The following is an 18,776-nucleotide window of genomic DNA, read 5'->3' as shown; positions in this document are numbered from 1 at the left end:
TGACCTGCTCTACTTACAGAGATTTTTACGTTTGTCACTCTTTCTCCCTGATGCAATTAGTTTTTTGTTTTGGTTTTTTTTTTAAGAAAGTATGACTGTGCCTGCAACTTAAGTATTAATACCTATGACTTCTCCAGGTAAGTTCTTTCAGTCAACACCTCACTGGAAAAATCATACAATGGATTTAATTGTGTGCTTGTCTAGGAAGGACTAGATCAATTCTGTTTCAGTGGGATTTAGGCACTTACTTAAACATTTAAGAACTTTGAAATCTAAGGCTTCATAATTTTTCTAGGTAACAAATGTAATTAATTCAAAGCTAAATTAAGATATTTAGATTTCTCCTTATATATTTATTGATATGCTATCTCCATTAGCAAGTATTTATAAATATACATAAATGTGTGTGAATGTATATGCATTTCTTTCCAAGTCTTTCATCCTTCCTTGATTTTATAATGGATGCATGGATGCATCCATTTTAAGCATGGATGTGGCAAATATCTTAATATAATATACTTAAGAAAGGATCATGAGAGAGGACTTGAAAGAGTAAGGAAAAGAACTGTGATAAAGTATATGAACTTGGAAAGAGATACTGATCTGGAAATGGACTATTAGTGCATGCCAAAAATCCATGTAACTGAGAGATGATTCAATGACTCTCAATGTATTCAGAGGATGGAGGACTGTTTTATGCAGTTAATACGTGATAACAAACAAACTAATCAAGCTAAAATCAAATTACATAAAATACATTGCAAATATAGTGTATAAAAAAAAAGGAGGCAAAATATCTGAAACTCTTCTTCTTCTCCTGTCATTCCTGAATCATATTTGTAGAAATGGTTTTGTAGAAATCAGATTTCCTGTGTTTTTAAATTATGTAAATTAGGTACTATGTATTTAAATAGCTGACATAGATCACCTTGTGTTTTATGTCAATCCTTCAGGTTTTCTCTTTTCCCATCTATCTGTACCTTGGGAAAATCCATGGAATTCTTCCCACTCTTTCAATAGAACTAGCAAAAGTTTTATACAGAAAAACCTAACAATCATGAATGACATAATATGTTTCAGAAGGAACTGGGATTTGTTTTGAAACAGAATTTTGAAGTTAACACTTTAAATAGATCAGAAAATTATGATTTTATGCATGGTTATTGAGTTCCTAAATGAGGAGGTTTTCAACTTTACATAATAGTGACTTTTCGGCCTACAATAATTCCTTAATAACTTAACTTCTCAGGTTTGATTTCAGTGTTGATTACTAACCTTTATAGTTTGAATTATCAGTATTATTTTATATGGCATAATGAAGTGGTTTATTTCTGTATCTCTAAAATTGGAGCCCAGCCATAACATTTGTATCACTGATAACAATCTGATACTCTCCTACACTGAACCAATTTTCCTAATAATCATCATGAAAATAAATTAGTTAAGAGTACAGACCCTTTTAACTGAAATTAGGTGATCAATTTTATGAATTATGAAGTCATTTAACTCTTAAGAAATTAATGTATTTTCCCTTTCAGTAAGTGAAGGATGACAGACAGCTGGTTCTCTGATAAATCTGGGCTTCAGATTTCTAGAAGCTACATTTTGAGCTTAATCTCCAGAATTACACAAGATTTGTAAATTTGGTAAAAGAAAACATTGCCATTAAACTCAAGGTAAGAAATTATTATACGTTGTTTTATGTATCTTTATATAAAAAGTTACAGGTAGCAAGCATATGACACAGAAATGGAACAGTAAACCGCAGTAATTGTGAATGCATGCTTTTTACAATGTATCTAACAAAGGGATTTTTGCCAACTCAAATATTCAGTAACATACATGCAGATTATTTTCTCAATGTCAAATTCAGTCATATTGCTAGATGCTTATCCAACAAACATTTCTATTGAAGTGATTATGAATGGCTAAATACCTGATTTCAATAAATTGTTCCTGAAATTGGGAATTTAACTTGCAACAAAAAGAAGAGAGAAAAAGAAAAAGAGAAATGACCAATAAGCATAATAACCAAAGTCTTATTGCCTTCTAGTAATTTTGCTCAACACTGCTGAATTTTGTCATGATATGAGAATAGCTGGTCAGAGAGTCCATAAAACCTCTAGCTGGTGTTCCCAAGGACGACAGTTTCACATTTCATTGTAGCATGTTCAAAATCACCCAGGAGCGCACTATTCTCAAGCAGTCTATATAATGAAAACAACGTACATATAACAAAAGTTCAATGTAAATCTTCTGCCACATATCACACAACATACAAGTAAATAACAGACATAAAACATACAAAGTGAAATCAAACTAAGGTTAAAAAAAAAAAAGAGAGACAATCTCAATTAAGAGCTAATTTCTTCTTCAAGTTTGCAGCAAATCTCCAAATATATTTAAAAACTAAGGAGCACTTGGTGGCCAGCAACTGAATTACAAAAGAAGCAAAATATTGTGCAATGGGAATATCTTGCTAAAGAAGTAAGATATGTCTGTATTTAGGTTTGGATAAAGGCAATGAAATGAAACTAGAAACATATCTGCTCTCTCTTTCAGACAACTGAAATAATTCACCATAGATTTTTCCATTTAGAGTTTGTATGATTGCATGAATAGTTGTCTGCAAGCAAAACAAAATTAACACGTGTTCTCTCTATAAGGAAAAATACAGACAAATATTTACCTAAACTATCTAGAAGCAATAAAAGCCTTAATAGATTTTTTTTCCCAGAAGAACTGCTGTCTACATATATACACAAATAAACATGTATATACACATATCTGTGTTTATATATATATACACACATATACATATATGGATTGACAGACTGAAAGCTATCTATAATTTCATTATAAACATCTGAGATTATGTTTATTGAGATTAAGTGTTGATAACAAATTATACAAAATTAAAAACCTAGGAAAAGATGCAAAAAGTGAAGTTTAATTTGCAAACATTAACATCAGTGCTAGAGAATCTCTAAATGTATTGGTACTACCCCATTCCCTTCTCCCAACACTTCACAAGGTTGAATGAATAGAATGAACTGAAAAGAGAGTTCAATTTCCTCCTGGCTTGGATTACATTTACATATTTTACATATTATTTCACATGCTAGGACTCTAAATTGTATTTTCACAAACAAAAAAAAATAAGTGAAATACCAGAGCCATGCAAAGCATCTGTCTTTATAATGTGTTTTGAATGAAGATTATATTTATCTAGGGGATTATTACAGTGCTGTCAAGAATAGGGTATTAAAAGATTTTGCTCAGTTTACAATGCTAAAGTGATCATCTGTCTTTCAGTTTTCTAAGTATTCAAATCTGGCTCTATTCACACAAGGTGACATATTAACTTGAGAACTAACATGCATTTTAGCAATATAACAAATAAAATGGAAAACAACAGATGGTTCAGTTGTGGTATAGGTACGTTTACTTACCTCAAGTTTGTCTCTTAGACCCTAGTTGTGTTGTACTCAGACTCATGTTTGCTTAGAGACCCAATGAGGCAGAACCTGGAATGTTATGGCTATTTCATTCAAAATAATAATGTTTGCATAGAAAAAAAGAAATATATGCATATAGATACTTAATAAACAGTACATCTTGATAATCTGATAAATATTCATTAATTAATTTACATTGGCATGCAATTAGATTGAAATAATCAAATAACTTAATTTTCTTAAGAGACAGAAATGCCTTAATGGTCAAAGAAAATATGGTGGCATGTAAACAGTCACAAGAAATGCATAAATAATGCATGCAAGAGAAAGCACAAATATATATTTTAAAATTTAGTGTTTTTTTTTCAAATAAATGGTTCATAAATGTTTCTGCTTTTCTTTTTCTTTTACTTGTAAACTTTTAATCAGTCATATCTACAGTCATTCAAAGTGCAATACACAGTAGAAATAGCTCTTTCATTAAAAATATCATGCTTGACTTTACTTTTCATTTATTAGAAAGATTCCTTTTAACTACATTCTAATATGTAAATATATGAGCATTCTCTATTCACTATGATGTCCGATGTTCTAATTGATATGTTAATATGACAAGCCAAGATACTGTGATTAATAATGGAACAGATACAGTAAAGTTTTGCAAATATTGTCATTCATTATATAAAATACAATGATTCATGAGAAAAGAGGTTTCCTTACCCCAGGATTGTGTTTCTTATTAGTGTGCCATGCATCATAATGGATACATGTATTTTTCATTTATTGATTTATTGATTCAGGGATGTTAGATCAATAGTGTATGATATTCAAGGCCACCTCAGTTACAAGGAAACCACATCTATGTGGCTCTGTCAAAAACTAGATTAATATAAAATCTTTGGTTTTTAAAAATTGTACCTGTTCTCTGTTGTACCTGTTCTCTGTTTATGTATGTGGATATGTGTAAAACAGTAAAAGAAAAAGAAAGATATAAAGTAGAAAGGTAAAACTGAGATACAGGATCCTTCAGGAAACAGAGGCAGAGATGAGAGAAAGAGACAGAAAGAGAGAGATAATATAATGGTATGTGGTATCAGGAAATAGAAATTTAAACAATAAATAAAGAAGAAAGAAAATGCATCTTTACTGCATAAAGAGTGAATATATTTGGGCAATCAAGTCCTTACACAATAGTCTTCATCAAAAATCTATTGATACTGACCGCTGAACAGCTTTATCATGTCTGGACAGCCTGTGACTTGTGGTTGGTACCTCTTCAATTTCATCAATCTCACACGCATCTGCAGCATCTTGTGAGTAGCTATGCTTCATGACAAGGATATTTCTCCTGTTCATGGGCTGAATTAGTGGTTTTACAGGCTGAGGTTGTATTTCTGTCAAGACAGAAGCATCTCTTGTGCTGAGGTTACTACGGCTGCCCTTAATGCTAGACACTTGTGATCCACAGTGATGGTCATGAATGCATTTTGAAGATGATCTCCGCAGTTTATGATAATTTTCAAAGTCATCTGCAATATCAGCAAGGTCAGCTGTAGGCCCTGTCCCTCTGAGGGTGCATAACTCATAATGAGGAGGCTCAAACACCTCCTGGAACACTGTTTGATCAAAGTCTGTTTTCCTTTGGACAAATTTTTTACGAGGCTGCTTGAGCTGTACTATAACAGAGATAACAATGAGGATGATCACAATGCAAGAAGTCACCCCAATTACAGTCCCACTGGTATTGGTAAGTTGGTCCAATAGGTTAGCTTTTCTTTTTTCTGTGTGACAGGAGAAAAAAAAAAAAGTACAGCATTAATTGCAGTTCAAGAATTAAAACAACCATGATGGGTTCACAGATTACTGCAAAACTGAGCCTAGTCTATGTCTGAGTTCACTTAATCAATCTCACTGACAACAAGAAAAAAGGGAAAATAAAGTATTTGTGAAAGCCAAATAAATGACACACAGATCTACTGTCTGCCTATTTGCTTGGAAAGTGATTTATTCAGAATCTATTTCAAGCTTAATTAGAAAAAATATTTTTTTTTTTTAATAAAAAAGCAACCACCATAACAAGCAGATGGCTTCAGTGTCACCTCTGAACTCCATTTGCATGCTAAAGCCCCCAAGACTGTTACAGATGTTCTCTTCATTATTTTCTGTCTCTTTCAGTCAATACATGCAGCTAGGACATTAAGATCAATGAAAGAGCAAGACTTTACAGGATTTAAAAAGAAATTCTTCTTTACATTGTGAACTTCAGTGAAGTCCTAATATTTATGAGTTGATCGGGACTGTTGACAGTATTCAACGAAAAAGTTAAATCAAGAGAAAATAAAAAAAGTTATTCAAATTTAGGTTTCAGAAAGGGAAAAAAAATGTGTGCAAGTTATTTCTTTTATTCCTCACCTATTAATTCTTACAACTTTTCTAAACAAAAAGCTGATCCTACCTACTATCCTTTATTGAGAGGCCTCTAGGAAGTTAGTCAGCAAATGAATTGTTGTGAATGAAGAAAACCAGAAGATTTGCAGTAAAATAATAAAAAGAAAAACAGGTTCACCCTACTGTCATGTATATTTCTCTGTGATTTGCTTTCAAATGGCTGCAGACACATGACATGGTGGCTGAGCCTTGTAGAAATCCAAGCTGAAAGCATTTACACCGGTCTCTCACAGGCACAGCAAGACTCGACAACTGCAATTAAGTTTCAACACCCAGTTTAGGGTAATTTTTCCTGGCAATCTAAAACATATCAAAGGACTTAATAGAAAGCCTTTGAAAGGTAAGTTATTGGCACCAAAAAAATACCATTAATCTCTTGATAATCTCCTAGATACCAAAAATGAACTTTTCAGTAGTCCCCATTGTCTACTCTTGTAGATTCACCTGAGGTTTCTCTGACTGACTGGCACAGACTCCGGGGAAGTAGAAGAGTTAGAAAATGCAACACAGCAGTAAACAACTTTTTTTTTTTTTTCTGGAATCAGCAAACCTCATTTTTCTAGGATAAACATACAAGACCCAATAAAAAGATACTTGTCAAATGAAAGACGAAAAAAAATCTGGAAATTAACAAGTGGAGAAGGTTTTCTGTTCCCCTCTGTGCTGAATAAGTAAAGAACAGATAATTATTTCCCAACTGTATGTTTAGTTTCTTTAATTTCTTTCTTTATTCCATGCCACAGTTTTGTTGTGTTCTTTTGAACACATTTTTTTCATTTGTTTTTTATTTTCATTTGTGTTTTACCCTATTGCACTGCTTGTCAGGATTTTACAGGCTTCAGCAGACTTATGGGCTGACTGCTAATCCACCTCATTCCGAATTTTTTTTTCTTGATTGGTTCCTAAATTTGGCATATCCCATGTTTCCAGGAACAAATCTGCAGTAGTGGGGCGGGGGGAGAGAGGGAAGTGAACTGTCTCCCTAGCCTGCAACGTAAGTTAGTTAAGCCCTTGTCCCTGAAGACGACACAGATGCTGATTTTTTATTTTTCCAGAAAACAGTACAATATTTAGAAACCATTGTCAGCACCTGGCTGGGAACATCAGTCCCTACCTATGAAATAGACATTACGCCTGATTTCCTGTGCTTGTTCCTTGCCCCTCAATTTCACTTGATTATAGGTAGATTTGGTTGCTTTCTTACAGTGTGAATTCCACTTCACCTTGGCTTTTTAGCCCACCTGGACTGTTATGGGCGTGGCATGCAGCTAAAAGACACCTGCTACCCATATGTTACTCCACTACAAAGGTAACTATGACAAAGGAACCAAAATACAACTTTTAATTACATTTTAGTTTGTACGGGATACAGAGGTTAAGTGACCAGAAAGCCTGCTAGAAGGACATAACCAAGGCAAACCAACACCAAGTAAAACAAATGCAAACACTGAAAGTAAAATCCATTGGTATTTTTACCTCTCTTCATTTTCTCTGTTGCTTGATGTATGCTCTCCCTGAATTACTCTTCCTGAGCTTTGACCCATCTGGCACATACTTAACAAGACACTAAGGATAATATGCTGTATCCCACACAGTCTAAATGACTTGACATTTCCAATTCTACACATTACCTTTGCAGTGGTTTTCATCCCAAGGATACACACAATTCTGGAGTCCATTGCAGACCAATGTATTATTAATACACATATTACTGTGGCAGAAGAATGTGTTGGCTTCACAAGGGGCTAAAAACAAGAGAGAAAAAAAGCTGATATTAAGTAGTAAATCATTCAGTTCTCTGCAACAAACACATCTAGGAGTGATCATGTAATCTGTAATAGGAGAAAGTTATACAACACAGATTCCTTGAGTATATTTAATATTCAACGTGCAGCACTGAGAGCACTCAAGTCACACACTGTTTACTATACCGTGGCAAGAGATTTTCAGTTCTAAGATGGATGAACTTTCCCATAGTCTAACTCTCATGACTGCAGCAGGTTGGCCCCCTGTACATTGGTGGGGGGGCACTAATATGTTATCAACAGTTTTAGCCAGAGATCCAAAACACAGCAGCCTAGGGGCTCCTATTAAAAAAAGTTAACTGTATCCCAGGCAGACCTGTTGTATGGAAAATAATTTGTTTTAAAGTTTGTTGCTGAAACTCCAGTTTTATAAGAAAACTTCTGAGATTCAAAGAAGATATGTTCTTTAGTGCCTGTATCAACAGTGCCTGAACATTTATACACAGAGGAAATAAAATTATTTTTAAACCCTTTTGGTCATAAGGAAGCCTACAGGAAAAAAGGACCCCTTTCATCACAAGTGTGAAGTTTAAAAAAAGCAACAGTCTTCAGCATCTCTGAAGCCCATGGCCTAGGAGGATCATGCAGATTAGAGCTGCAGGATGAAGGCTTTACTGAAGGCCATATACTGTTACTGTGAAGAAGCAGCTTGGAAGCCATCAGAAGGAATTGTATATGCTGCTAAACTGTGCTACTTACTCAAAGGTTGGGAGATCCTTAGGTGTTGAAGTTGTAAAGATACTACTCCAAAATTATATAACATAGTAAATATAAATTACTCCTCATATTTCTTTTATTAAAAGCAAACTAGAACATTTTTAGAAAAAGAGCTACAAACTTTGAGTGTTAAATCAGTAAAAATTAACAGTTTATGTATTTTTTTTTTAGCTCAAACAACCCAAAAGCATTGTAAGAATTATTTTTAAGGGAAAGTTAAAAAAATAACAAAATACTCAGAAAGCAGTTATGATGCTTATATTCTTGATACTTAGAATTTTGTGTTTCACGAAGATTTTTCTCCTCTGCAACTTTAAAAGCAGTTCCTATGATAACATATATGCACAGAGTAGAGACTGGCTCAGAGCAGATGACTGCTTCAGTAGTTTGCTACCGAAGGACAGTGTAAAGGATTTATCTTGCAGAACTTAATGACTCCATATATCATGTCAAGAAATTCACTTTTCAATAAGTGCTTAAGTTCGGATATCCATAACTGACTATAATGGCTTATTCAGAGCAGTTATGGTCTGTTAAACAAATAGTAAATGCTATCAAAACTTGTACACATCCCCAAATACACAACCATCCACACATATATAGCAGCATATGTATACTGTTTCTCTTAGCCAATGCAGAAGACTGGTCAGCCAGACTGGTTCTGCCCACTGTTCACTTCTTGCAAAAATCTTCTAAGCTGCAGCGACCCTGGTTAGGTGTTAAGTTTGTTACCAGAAGGATTTTACTCTAAACTGAACAGAAAGAGCAGAACAACAGACATGTATGTTGCAAGGGAGGGTGCTTAGGGACAGTCCTTATCTGTTGCTGTCATTTGTGGACAGTGAAGACTAAGCCTGGAGGATGCTGTGTCACATCATGATGTGACACATCACACAGAGGATCCACCAGAGGCACTATCATCCTTTCACACTCAAGCTGCAATCCCTGTTTCTGGGCAAGGCGAGGATCTTTTGGGACTGGTTCTTTCCAACACACAGAGTCTCACTGTCTACTCTAAGAAAAAAACTGAAATAGAGAAGGTGAGAATTTATGAAAGTGAAAGCTAAGAAGACCTAAGTAGCCACCTAGTCAAAATACATGGTAACATGTAGGAAGTGCACAAGAAAAGAAGACCCAAATGACGAATGGAGAAAGCACAAGGAATGCTTAAGGCATTCTGCACTGAAAGGAATGACAATAGATTTTCTATCAAGTGAAAAATATTAGGAAATATTTCAGAAATAAGAGAGAAAAAAAATAAGAGCAGTACAAAAGACACTTTTTACAGATTTAAGAAGAAGGGATAATTATGAAAAGTGATGGCAGGGAGATCTGGAAATGAAAGGCAAGAGAAAGGAAGAAAAAAGAAAGAAAATATAAGTTTCTCTAAGTGGTACTGTTGAACTATGGAGGAAAGAGATGGTATGTGAATAAATGTCAAAACTAGATGAATAGCGAGGCAGAGCAATTTCAGAGTAAATACAGCAAATGTAGCATGAGTGAAACCCAAATGTAAGATTCCTAAACCTAATAACAAACAGCCCCCTGTTGTTCATATTTATAAAATCAATATAGTCAAGTCCTCTTTGTGGTCCCTTGAACCTGGAGTGATTAAGCTGGACAAGAATCAATATATTTTCCTCACTCTAATGAAGGTTTTTTGTTGGAATGAATGAAAGCAACAAGGAAAGCTGAAAGCTTGTCGATCCCATTGTACATTGGAGGAATTATGTTTTTTGCCCTTGAAGAGGAATAGCAAAGGGGTCTTGGGATGTTGCATCAAGGGCATTCCAGTAACAGCGAAAAGATAAATGAACTGGTAGCAAACAGGATTCTTCTATAGCAAGGTGGATCTGGTCCTGATGCTTTCCTGAAGCTGTTACAGAACCCAGGATGGGAGTGGAATCAAATAGACAAGGTATGCAGCAGCAACACTTGATAGCTTAACCTAAGTCTTAACCATCATCTACGGCCATGCCTCAATATGCAAACATTTAAACCAGAGGAAAGGCTGTGGATGTTTACAAAAAAAAAAGGAAGCTACTATTATTCAAATAGATAAAGCAGCACAAACCTCTTCATCCAGCAGAAGCTCTACTCTATCAGACTACAGTCTTCTATATAAAGACTGTAATCTATATAAATGCCCTTAATATGAGAGAGCAGTGGGAATGCCCAGAGCTCTGCCTTAGGTTGAGCAAGGAGCCAAGTGAGAGTTTTGGGGTCAGGATTAGTGGGCAGTTCAGCGTCAGCCCACAGCTACTAATATTGTAGTGGACATCTGCCTGCAAGGGACTACCTGATCAGTGACAAGAAGTAGACGAAACCTTCTTCAGACAACTGGAAGAAGCCTCATGTTCACACGTCCTGGTCCTTGTCAGGGATTTTAACCACTTGATTTCAGCAGAGGGCAACAAAGCAGAACACAAGCAATCCAGGAGGTTTCCAGATTGCATTGATGATAACTACCTGATACAGGTGATCAAGGAGCTGGTGAGGGGAGCTCTGCTGGGCCTCAGCCTTTTATAAAAAAGGAAGAACTGGTCGGGGATGTGAATGTCAGGTGCAGCCCTGGCTGCAGTGATCATGAGATGGTGGAGTTCAGGATACTGCAAAGAAGGAATAAGGCGAAAAGCAGGATCACAACTCTGGGCCTCAGAGAGTAAAATTTCACTGTTGAGGAGTCTGGTTGGAAGAATGCCGTGGGAGGTTGTCCTGGAAAGATAAAAGTTCCAGGAGAGTTGGTTGATTCTGTAAGATCACCTCCTCCAAGCTCAATAGTACCCAGACAAGCAGAAAATCCAGTGCTGGTGCCAGTTAGCCTGCACAGATGAACAATGAGCTCCTGACTAAACTCAAATATAAAAAGGACACATGTAAGAGGTGGCAGCAGGGTTAGATGACCCTAGCAGAAATATAGGGGCACTGACCAAAGATACAGTGATACAGTTGGGAAAGCTGAAGCCCACCTGGAGTTGAATCTTGTGAGCCCTGTAACGGGCCACAAAAAGGACTTCTACAGGTGTCAGCTGCCAAAGCAAGACAGGGGAAAATATGAATGTGATGCTGAATGGGGCAGGGGACTTGGTGACAAAGGACATGGAAAAGGCTGAGGTACTGAATGCCTTCTTCTCCCCCATCTTTTTTTTGGTGAGATTTGCCTTTTGGATTTGCAAGCACTTGAGATGAGGGAGAAAGCCTGGAGCAAGGAAGACTTACCCTCAGTAGAAGAGGACTAGGTTAGGGAACATTTAAACAAACCGGATAGACGTGAGCCCAGGGACCCTGATGTGATGCCCCTAGTAGTTGGCAAATGTCATTGTGGGGCCACTCTTGATTATCTCTGAAAGGTCATCGTGATTGCAGGCGGTTTCTGAGGACTGGAAGAAAGCAAATGTCCTCCTGTCTTTGAGAAAGACAATATGGAGAATCTTGAGAGCTACAGGTCAGTCAGCCTCACCTCGATCCCTGGGAAGGTAACAGAGCAAACAATCCTGCAAACCACTTCCAAACACATGATAGACAAGAAGAGTGTTTTCTACATGGACTTATAAAACAGTTATCATGCTTGATCAACATGACAGCCTTCTACATTTGGATGACTGGCGTGGTGAGTGAGGGGAAAGCAGTGGATGTTGTGTTTCTCTACTTAGAAAAGCTTTCAGTCCTGTTTCCCATAACATCCTCACAGACAAACTGATGAATATGGGCTAGATAAATTGACAGTGAGTTGAACTGAAACTGGCTGAACTGCCTAGCTCAGAAAGTTGTGATTGGTGGCATGAAGTCCAGCTGGAGGGCAGTCACTAGTGATATACCCAAGGGGTCAGTACTAAGACCAATACTCTACCCTCTTCATTAATATCCAAGATGATGGGACAAAGTATATCCTCAGCAAGTTCACAGGTAGTGCAAAACTGGGAGGACTGGTTGATAGACCAAGTGGTTGGGTGACTGTACAGATGGGCCTCAATAGGCTGGAGAAACTGGAACTTCAAGCAGATTAACAAAAGGAACACCAAAGTCCTGTGCCTGGGAAGGAATATCTTCATGCACCAGTATATGCTGGGGACTGACTATCTGGAAAGCATATTAACAGAAAAGGTGCTGGTGTGCAATAAGCTGACCATGACCCAGCAATGTGTCCTTGTGGCAAAAGCGACCACCAGTATCCTGGGCTGCATTAGAAAGAGCATTGTCAGAAAACTGAGATGTGATCCTTCCCCTCTACTCAGCACTGGTGAGGCCACATCTGCAGTGCTGTGTTCAGTTCTGGGCTTCTCAGCACAAGAGAGATATGGACGTACTGGACTGAGTCCAACAAGGGGCCACAAAGACCATTAAAGGCTGGGTCATCTGACATATGAGGAGAGGCTGAGAGAGCTGGGACTATTCAGCCTGGAGAAGAGAAAGCTCAAGGGGGCTCTTATCAATATGTACCAATACCTGATGGGAGGGAATAAAGAAGAGAGAGTCAGGCTCTTCTCAGTGGTGCCCAGTGACATGACAAGAAACAATGTGTACTAAATGAAATACAAGAAATCCCCCTTAAATGCAAGATCAAATTTTTACTTGGAGGCTGGTCAAACACTGTATAGGAGCTGGTTTCCCAGAGAGGTTGTGGAGTCTCCATCATTGAAGATATTCAAAACCCAACTGGACACAGTCCTGAGTAACTTCCTGTAGCCAATCCTGCTTTGAGCAGGAGGATTGGACTAGACAATATCCCGGAGCCCCTTCCAACCTCAACTCTTCTGTAACTCACTGAAAAGATGGCTTCATAATTAGATTAAAAGTAACAGCTGGGAACACTCAGTTCTTTTATTTCTCCTGCGTCCCAAAGCTGCCTCGAGTCAAGCCCTGCCAAGGTACTGGCCTAGAAATAAGTGAGATAGCATATTCAGTACAATGAGCAATTCAAAATGATTGCAACACAAGTGAGCAGATTAAAACTATACATATAACTCAACCTGATGTATTTTAATAACTTTAAGTCTTTGACAAATTGTTGGATTTTTAGAACATGAAAATACCATAATTTAAATTAAATCACCAGTTACAGAAAAAAAGGTATTATTAAAGGTTCTTTTTCCAGTTTGGATTTGAACCAATAATTATTTTTATGAAAAATTATAGTTCATAGAAAATAATATAAACAAACAAAAAAGCTTCAAACCATTTCATTCTACATTATTTTAAATTACTTTCTACGTGATTTTTAATAATAAGGCTCTGAGGAGGCCTTATAACAGCTTTCCAGTACCTAAAGGGGGCCTACAAGAAAGCTGGAGAGAGACTTTTGACAAGGGCATGTAGCGATAGGACAAGGGGTAACTGCTTTAAACTGAAAGAGGGTAGATTTAGATTAGCTATAAGGAAGAAATTCTTTACTGTGAGGGTGGTGAGGCACTGGAATGCGTTGCCCAGAGAAGCTGTGAATGCCCCACCCTTGGAATTTTCAAGGCCAGGTTGGACGGGGCTTTGAGGGACCTGGTCTAGTGGAAGATGTCCCTGCCCAGGGCAGGGGTTGTGGAACTAGATGATCTTTAACGTCACTTCCAACCCAAACCTTTCTATGATTCTATGATAATATTTTCTTTTTAAAAATTTGTGTGGTATGTGTAGGGACACCTTGTATCTTAATACACAAACAGATTTTATAGTTATTGAATTAATTATAATGAAGTGTCTTCTGCTTTGCAACAAGTATTTATAATGAACACAAGATGGTGCACTTATCCTAAAAGATGCATAAGCAAGTGCATTAACAGGAATAGACATGATATCCCAGAGCCTTTTTCAGGTTTGGGAAGCCTATACTTTTAAAAATCCTATCATAATAACCCTATTTCTGTCATCTGTCACGTAAATATATTTTGTTTCTAGTGCAAGTTAGGAGATTATTATAATGATCATACTTCCAGAAGGTTACTATTACAGTATTCAAAAAAGCCTGAGTTTAGTATTTGAAGGTTACTGTTTTCAAATTTATAAAAATTGAGCCAATGGAGTTGCATATATTTTCTTACTGTTGGAAGGTTTGGGGAATGCACATGGAGCCAATAATCTCTACTTTTTCATTTAATAATGCAAAATGATCACAAATTCTTTTAATCTTGTGTAGCCTTAAGGCAGAGAAACATAAGCAGCATTAATAGTACTGCTATACACCATGTTTAGAAAATAACATGAAATAAAAGCAGCAATATTCTATATTTTAAAAAATTATTATTTTCACTGAGGCAATAAAATGAATAATCACAAGTAATACATTCACATTTATACTGTAAAATAACAATATTTATAAAGCACTACAGGAATTAAACATTCTGCATTTTATTAATAATTATTATACTACTGTGATCTTATGACAATAATAGAATACATTATCTGTGTGTGCTGACCATCATTTTGTTGTGTATTACAGAATACTTTGTGTATAAAATGCAAACATGGCCAGGTCAAAACATTTTTACAAGATGAACTTAAAAGTTGATTTGTTACGGACCTGGTGGGAAGCCTGGCTGCTCCACTTCAGTGCAGTGCCTTCCCCAGTGTACTTACATGTTTCTCAGCACCACACAGAGTCAGTGCAATTCCTTTGCTTCTAGGGTGTGAAGTAGCTCTGAGCAAGCTAGCTTGGGTCTCTATGTTGTACCTCGTTGCACCATCTGCATTTACCCTTTGAGTGTATTTCAAGACAGGGTTTTCAGCCCGGGACTCCCTAATTTTAGATGAATGCCCTACCCTACTTGCTGTTTTTAGACTTCTCTCTCTTCCCCCCTTCCCTTCTTTTCATAACATTGTTTAGAGGTCTTGCTTTCTCCTGAGGGTGAATGGGAAAATTCTGAAATCTTAATAATGGTTATATGTGAGAAATACTTTACACTGAACTTGTTAGACATTTCACACCTACTCCTCACATCCTCAAGATAGCTCACTGCATCATGCTCTGCAAATGAATTCTTCTAGTACATATAATTTAATTTTCCCACTGTTCCGTACTGAAAAATAGAGGTTTCTTTTATTCACAAGAGAAAGAAAAATGAAATTCTTCAGATGTTCCTTGAATCATCCTTGAAACAGGAGAAGTTGTTCTCTCTGCCTCTCCAAGGAACAGTTCATCAGTCATGCCGAGAGACAGTTTCACTTATTTTATTAAAATTATAAGATTATTACGATGGTTTTAGTACTGTACACTACAAGTATATTACCTGAAGTAAAATTACTTATCTTTTCATTTGCCAGTAATGAAAAAAAAATCATTAAAATATAGCTATTGAAAACTTAAAAATGAAATGTGCTTAACACTGAATTTCCTTTCTCGGTCACCCTCAGACATCTCAGTTCAAGATAAATGTAACTTTTACGGAGAGATAATAGCAGATACACATCGATAATCTAGTCTTTAAAAAACACTTATATGTGGTTTCTTGGGGTTTTTTTGGGCATACGAACTCACCAGAGAATGGCAGCTCAGGACCATGTACTCAGAGCTCCAGTCAGTGTTCAGTTTGTATGCTCTATGCACCACAAAAAGTTATTTTGTTCAGGGGTAAAGAGGCATTGGGATGCTTAGCCAGTGAGGGCTTTTCACCAGAGATAACTGCAAATAGCACAGAGGGGGGCAGTCAATCACAGATGAGTGCTCACTAGTTTCTTGGTTTATATATATTAGAGTGAAAGTAGGAAGCAAAACCAGCAAAGTTGCAATCTATTTACACTCAGAAGTCCTTGCAAAGGCAAGTTGTGAACTATGCACTACTCTTCTAAAGATGGCCCAAGATTTCTATCCAAATATGGGTTTTGTTAATAAAAAGAAAATGAGTGATAGAACTTGTGCTCCTTTAGGAAAGCCACGTGTGACAGGGCTTTAAAAACAGGCTTAGAGCTCAAAGGGGCAACAAAATAAGAAAAGGAATGATGTTTTACTGGTCTAGGGTTTTTGATGCAGGGTTATGGATGGAGAAGGAAGCAGTGCTACCTAATAGCAATCAGAGGTGAGAGAATGAACATCTCTGCTGCACATACAGAGGGATTTTCTCTTATCCCATATGCCCTGGTTCTATGCTTTTAGGTTAAAGCATAGTTGTGTCTGCTCAGGAGCAGCTCTTTGAAGAAGCTCTAGGTGCAGCACATCTGTTATTAATCAGGCTGGAGATCACTCTCGCAGTCATGGAAAATGAAACGAACAGTTAGTCAGTGGGCGAAAAAACAAAGACTCATTTTTCAAGTCTTCTTACCAGATGAACAGACACCTTTTGATGACACCAGCTTTCTTGTTTTCCTTTTTCTGATTCTTAAATTAGTTTATTAGATATTTGAAATCTTTTGTAGACAGGGACTACCATACACAAAAATACGATTAGATATATATGCTTAGAAGATATATTAAAGATTTAAAAGTTAAAGTCATAAGCAGACAAAACCCATAATGCTATTTGGAATAGCTAATAATGCTGATCACGAAATATCAGATCATCACTCTAAATTATCAACTATGAAGAATTAATTGGTTATTAAGTGTTACTTAGAGCTCTGCTGCTATATTTATAGCACTGCTGCTTTGCTAGAGGTTTGGAAATTTGTAATACCACTTTTCAGACACCAACCATATATATTTCAAATGTAATTGGAGCACACTGATCAAACCATATGAAGATAATCATATAAGAAATCTCTTTAAGATTTCAAGTCCCCAGGAAAAGGTTCTATAACAAGAATTAACACTGAGCAGACTTAGATAGAAAGAAAACATTCCTCAGGCTAAGCAGCTTGTTTCCAAAAAAACCCACTTCCAGTTCAGAGCCTTGTGTTAGTGAAGACCGACAATCTTGACAACTTAACTCCACACAAAGGAGAGAAACTTGGGAAGCTACAGATCACAATATCTCCTGGCCATTTCCACAGCAACAGTAAATACAGGAATTTCACTTTGTCACTCTTCCTCATGCACATAACCATAACGTAAATACCATCTTCTAGTTTCTTTCTCAGCTCTAGGTGAATGAAACAGCTTTTTTTCCTCTTTGTACCCGAGTAGAGACACAGGTGTCTGTTCCTTGATGCACATCTCCCTGAATGAGGTCTGACATCCCTTCTTTTCCATGCAGATGATCTAATTATTCCCACATGCTGCCAAAAGCTGTTGCCGTTTACATGCTATGAGCTGTGTCTCACAGTGTGCACACCGGACATCTGCTCTAGCTGAATCCTGACAGCCAGCACCAATCTGCAGCATAGGGCAGAACTTACGGACAACTGATGTGGCACGGAAAGCACAGTCGGCATCACCTTTAAATCTTTAAAGTCAACTTCCAGCACTAAAAACATGAATGCATTTTCTTCTAATATTTATGAGCAGGTTGTGTATACATATCTCAAAGCACAATTGAGCCCTTAATAAATTTTCAGATTTAGCGCCAATAACTATTCAGAACAAATTACAGAAAACACATCATGTTAATATTTTCAGCTTCCCAGTCAGACTACCATGAATCATCTGTTTGCAAGAATAGAGTAGCTCATAAGGTATAGCATGTCAGGTAAACATATTAGGAATACTATAAGAGAAAAAAATACATTTTTTCCTTATTTTCCTTCAAAATATGAAAGTCTCGCAAACAGACACTTATTCAAGCCTTCATTTCAAGTTAGTCATCATAGTGCTTCACTCCCCAGTTCTTTATATGCTGTGAACCTCCAGTGTCTATGCAGTTGTTTCTAAGGTAACAGATCAGGATGCCTTGTGAAAAAAATGAATCCGATCTTGAATATTCAAGACATCTCCAGTTGCAGAAATAAGAAAAGGTCAGTATCATCTTAACTGAGGGATCTCAAGATCTTTTAGACTTTGGCCTGATTTACAGACAAGAAAAATATAATCTACCCTAAGGCTGTGAGAGTACAGTGGTGTATGCAGTTTTTAGGCATGTAGACTGTCAGAAATTTTTGATCAGAGCCATAATTAAGGAATTACAGAGGCTGTTCTCAACAGAGTCTCATTGCCTCATTGCAGGGTACACACACATAGAATACAGATGAAGAACGTTTTTGGTAAGATTGCACCTTCATTCCAAACACTGACAGCTGCACAGAAATCTTCCTGTCAGACATGTGACACACAAACCAAAAAATACAATAAAAATGAATATGAATCAGCATGTGAAAACAAATGCGTATACTCCTTCCTTAAGGGATGAAATATGCATTATTTCCATCAAAGAAAATAAATCGGTATCTTTCACAGGTGACTACCTGAGTCAATAATTTTCAGTGAATGGGATTATTAGGTTTTGGTGAGGGTTTTGTTTTTTTTTTTTGTGGTTTGCTTGTTTATTTTTTATTT

General features: G+C 36.7%; 1 protein-coding gene across 1 annotated transcript in view; it reads right to left on the bottom strand.

Annotated features, from left to right (window-relative positions):
- Window positions 1–1,599: 1,599 nt before the first annotated feature.
- Window positions 1,600–18,776, bottom strand: part of NETO1 (neuropilin and tolloid like 1) — a 71,992-nt gene continuing 54,815 nt past the window's right edge. Inside the window, exons 8-11 of the mRNA XM_086742166.1 lie at window positions 7,538–7,651; window positions 4,681–5,239; window positions 3,453–3,527; window positions 1,600–2,207 (exon numbers count right to left, since the gene is read on the bottom strand). Coding sequence (XP_086598292.1) covers window positions 3,467–3,527; window positions 4,681–5,239; window positions 7,538–7,651 — 734 coding nt within the window. The 3' untranslated portion in view covers window positions 1,600–2,207; window positions 3,453–3,466. The remainder of the gene's footprint in view (window positions 2,208–3,452; window positions 3,528–4,680; window positions 5,240–7,537; window positions 7,652–18,776) is intronic.

Source organism: Chlamydotis macqueenii, chromosome 2 (genome assembly GCF_036417535.1).
Source record: "Chlamydotis macqueenii isolate bChlMac1 chromosome 2, bChlMac1.mat, whole genome shotgun sequence".
Lineage (NCBI taxonomy): Eukaryota > Metazoa > Chordata > Aves > Otidiformes > Otididae > Chlamydotis > Chlamydotis macqueenii.
This window is presented reverse-complemented; position numbering and strand designations above follow the sequence as displayed.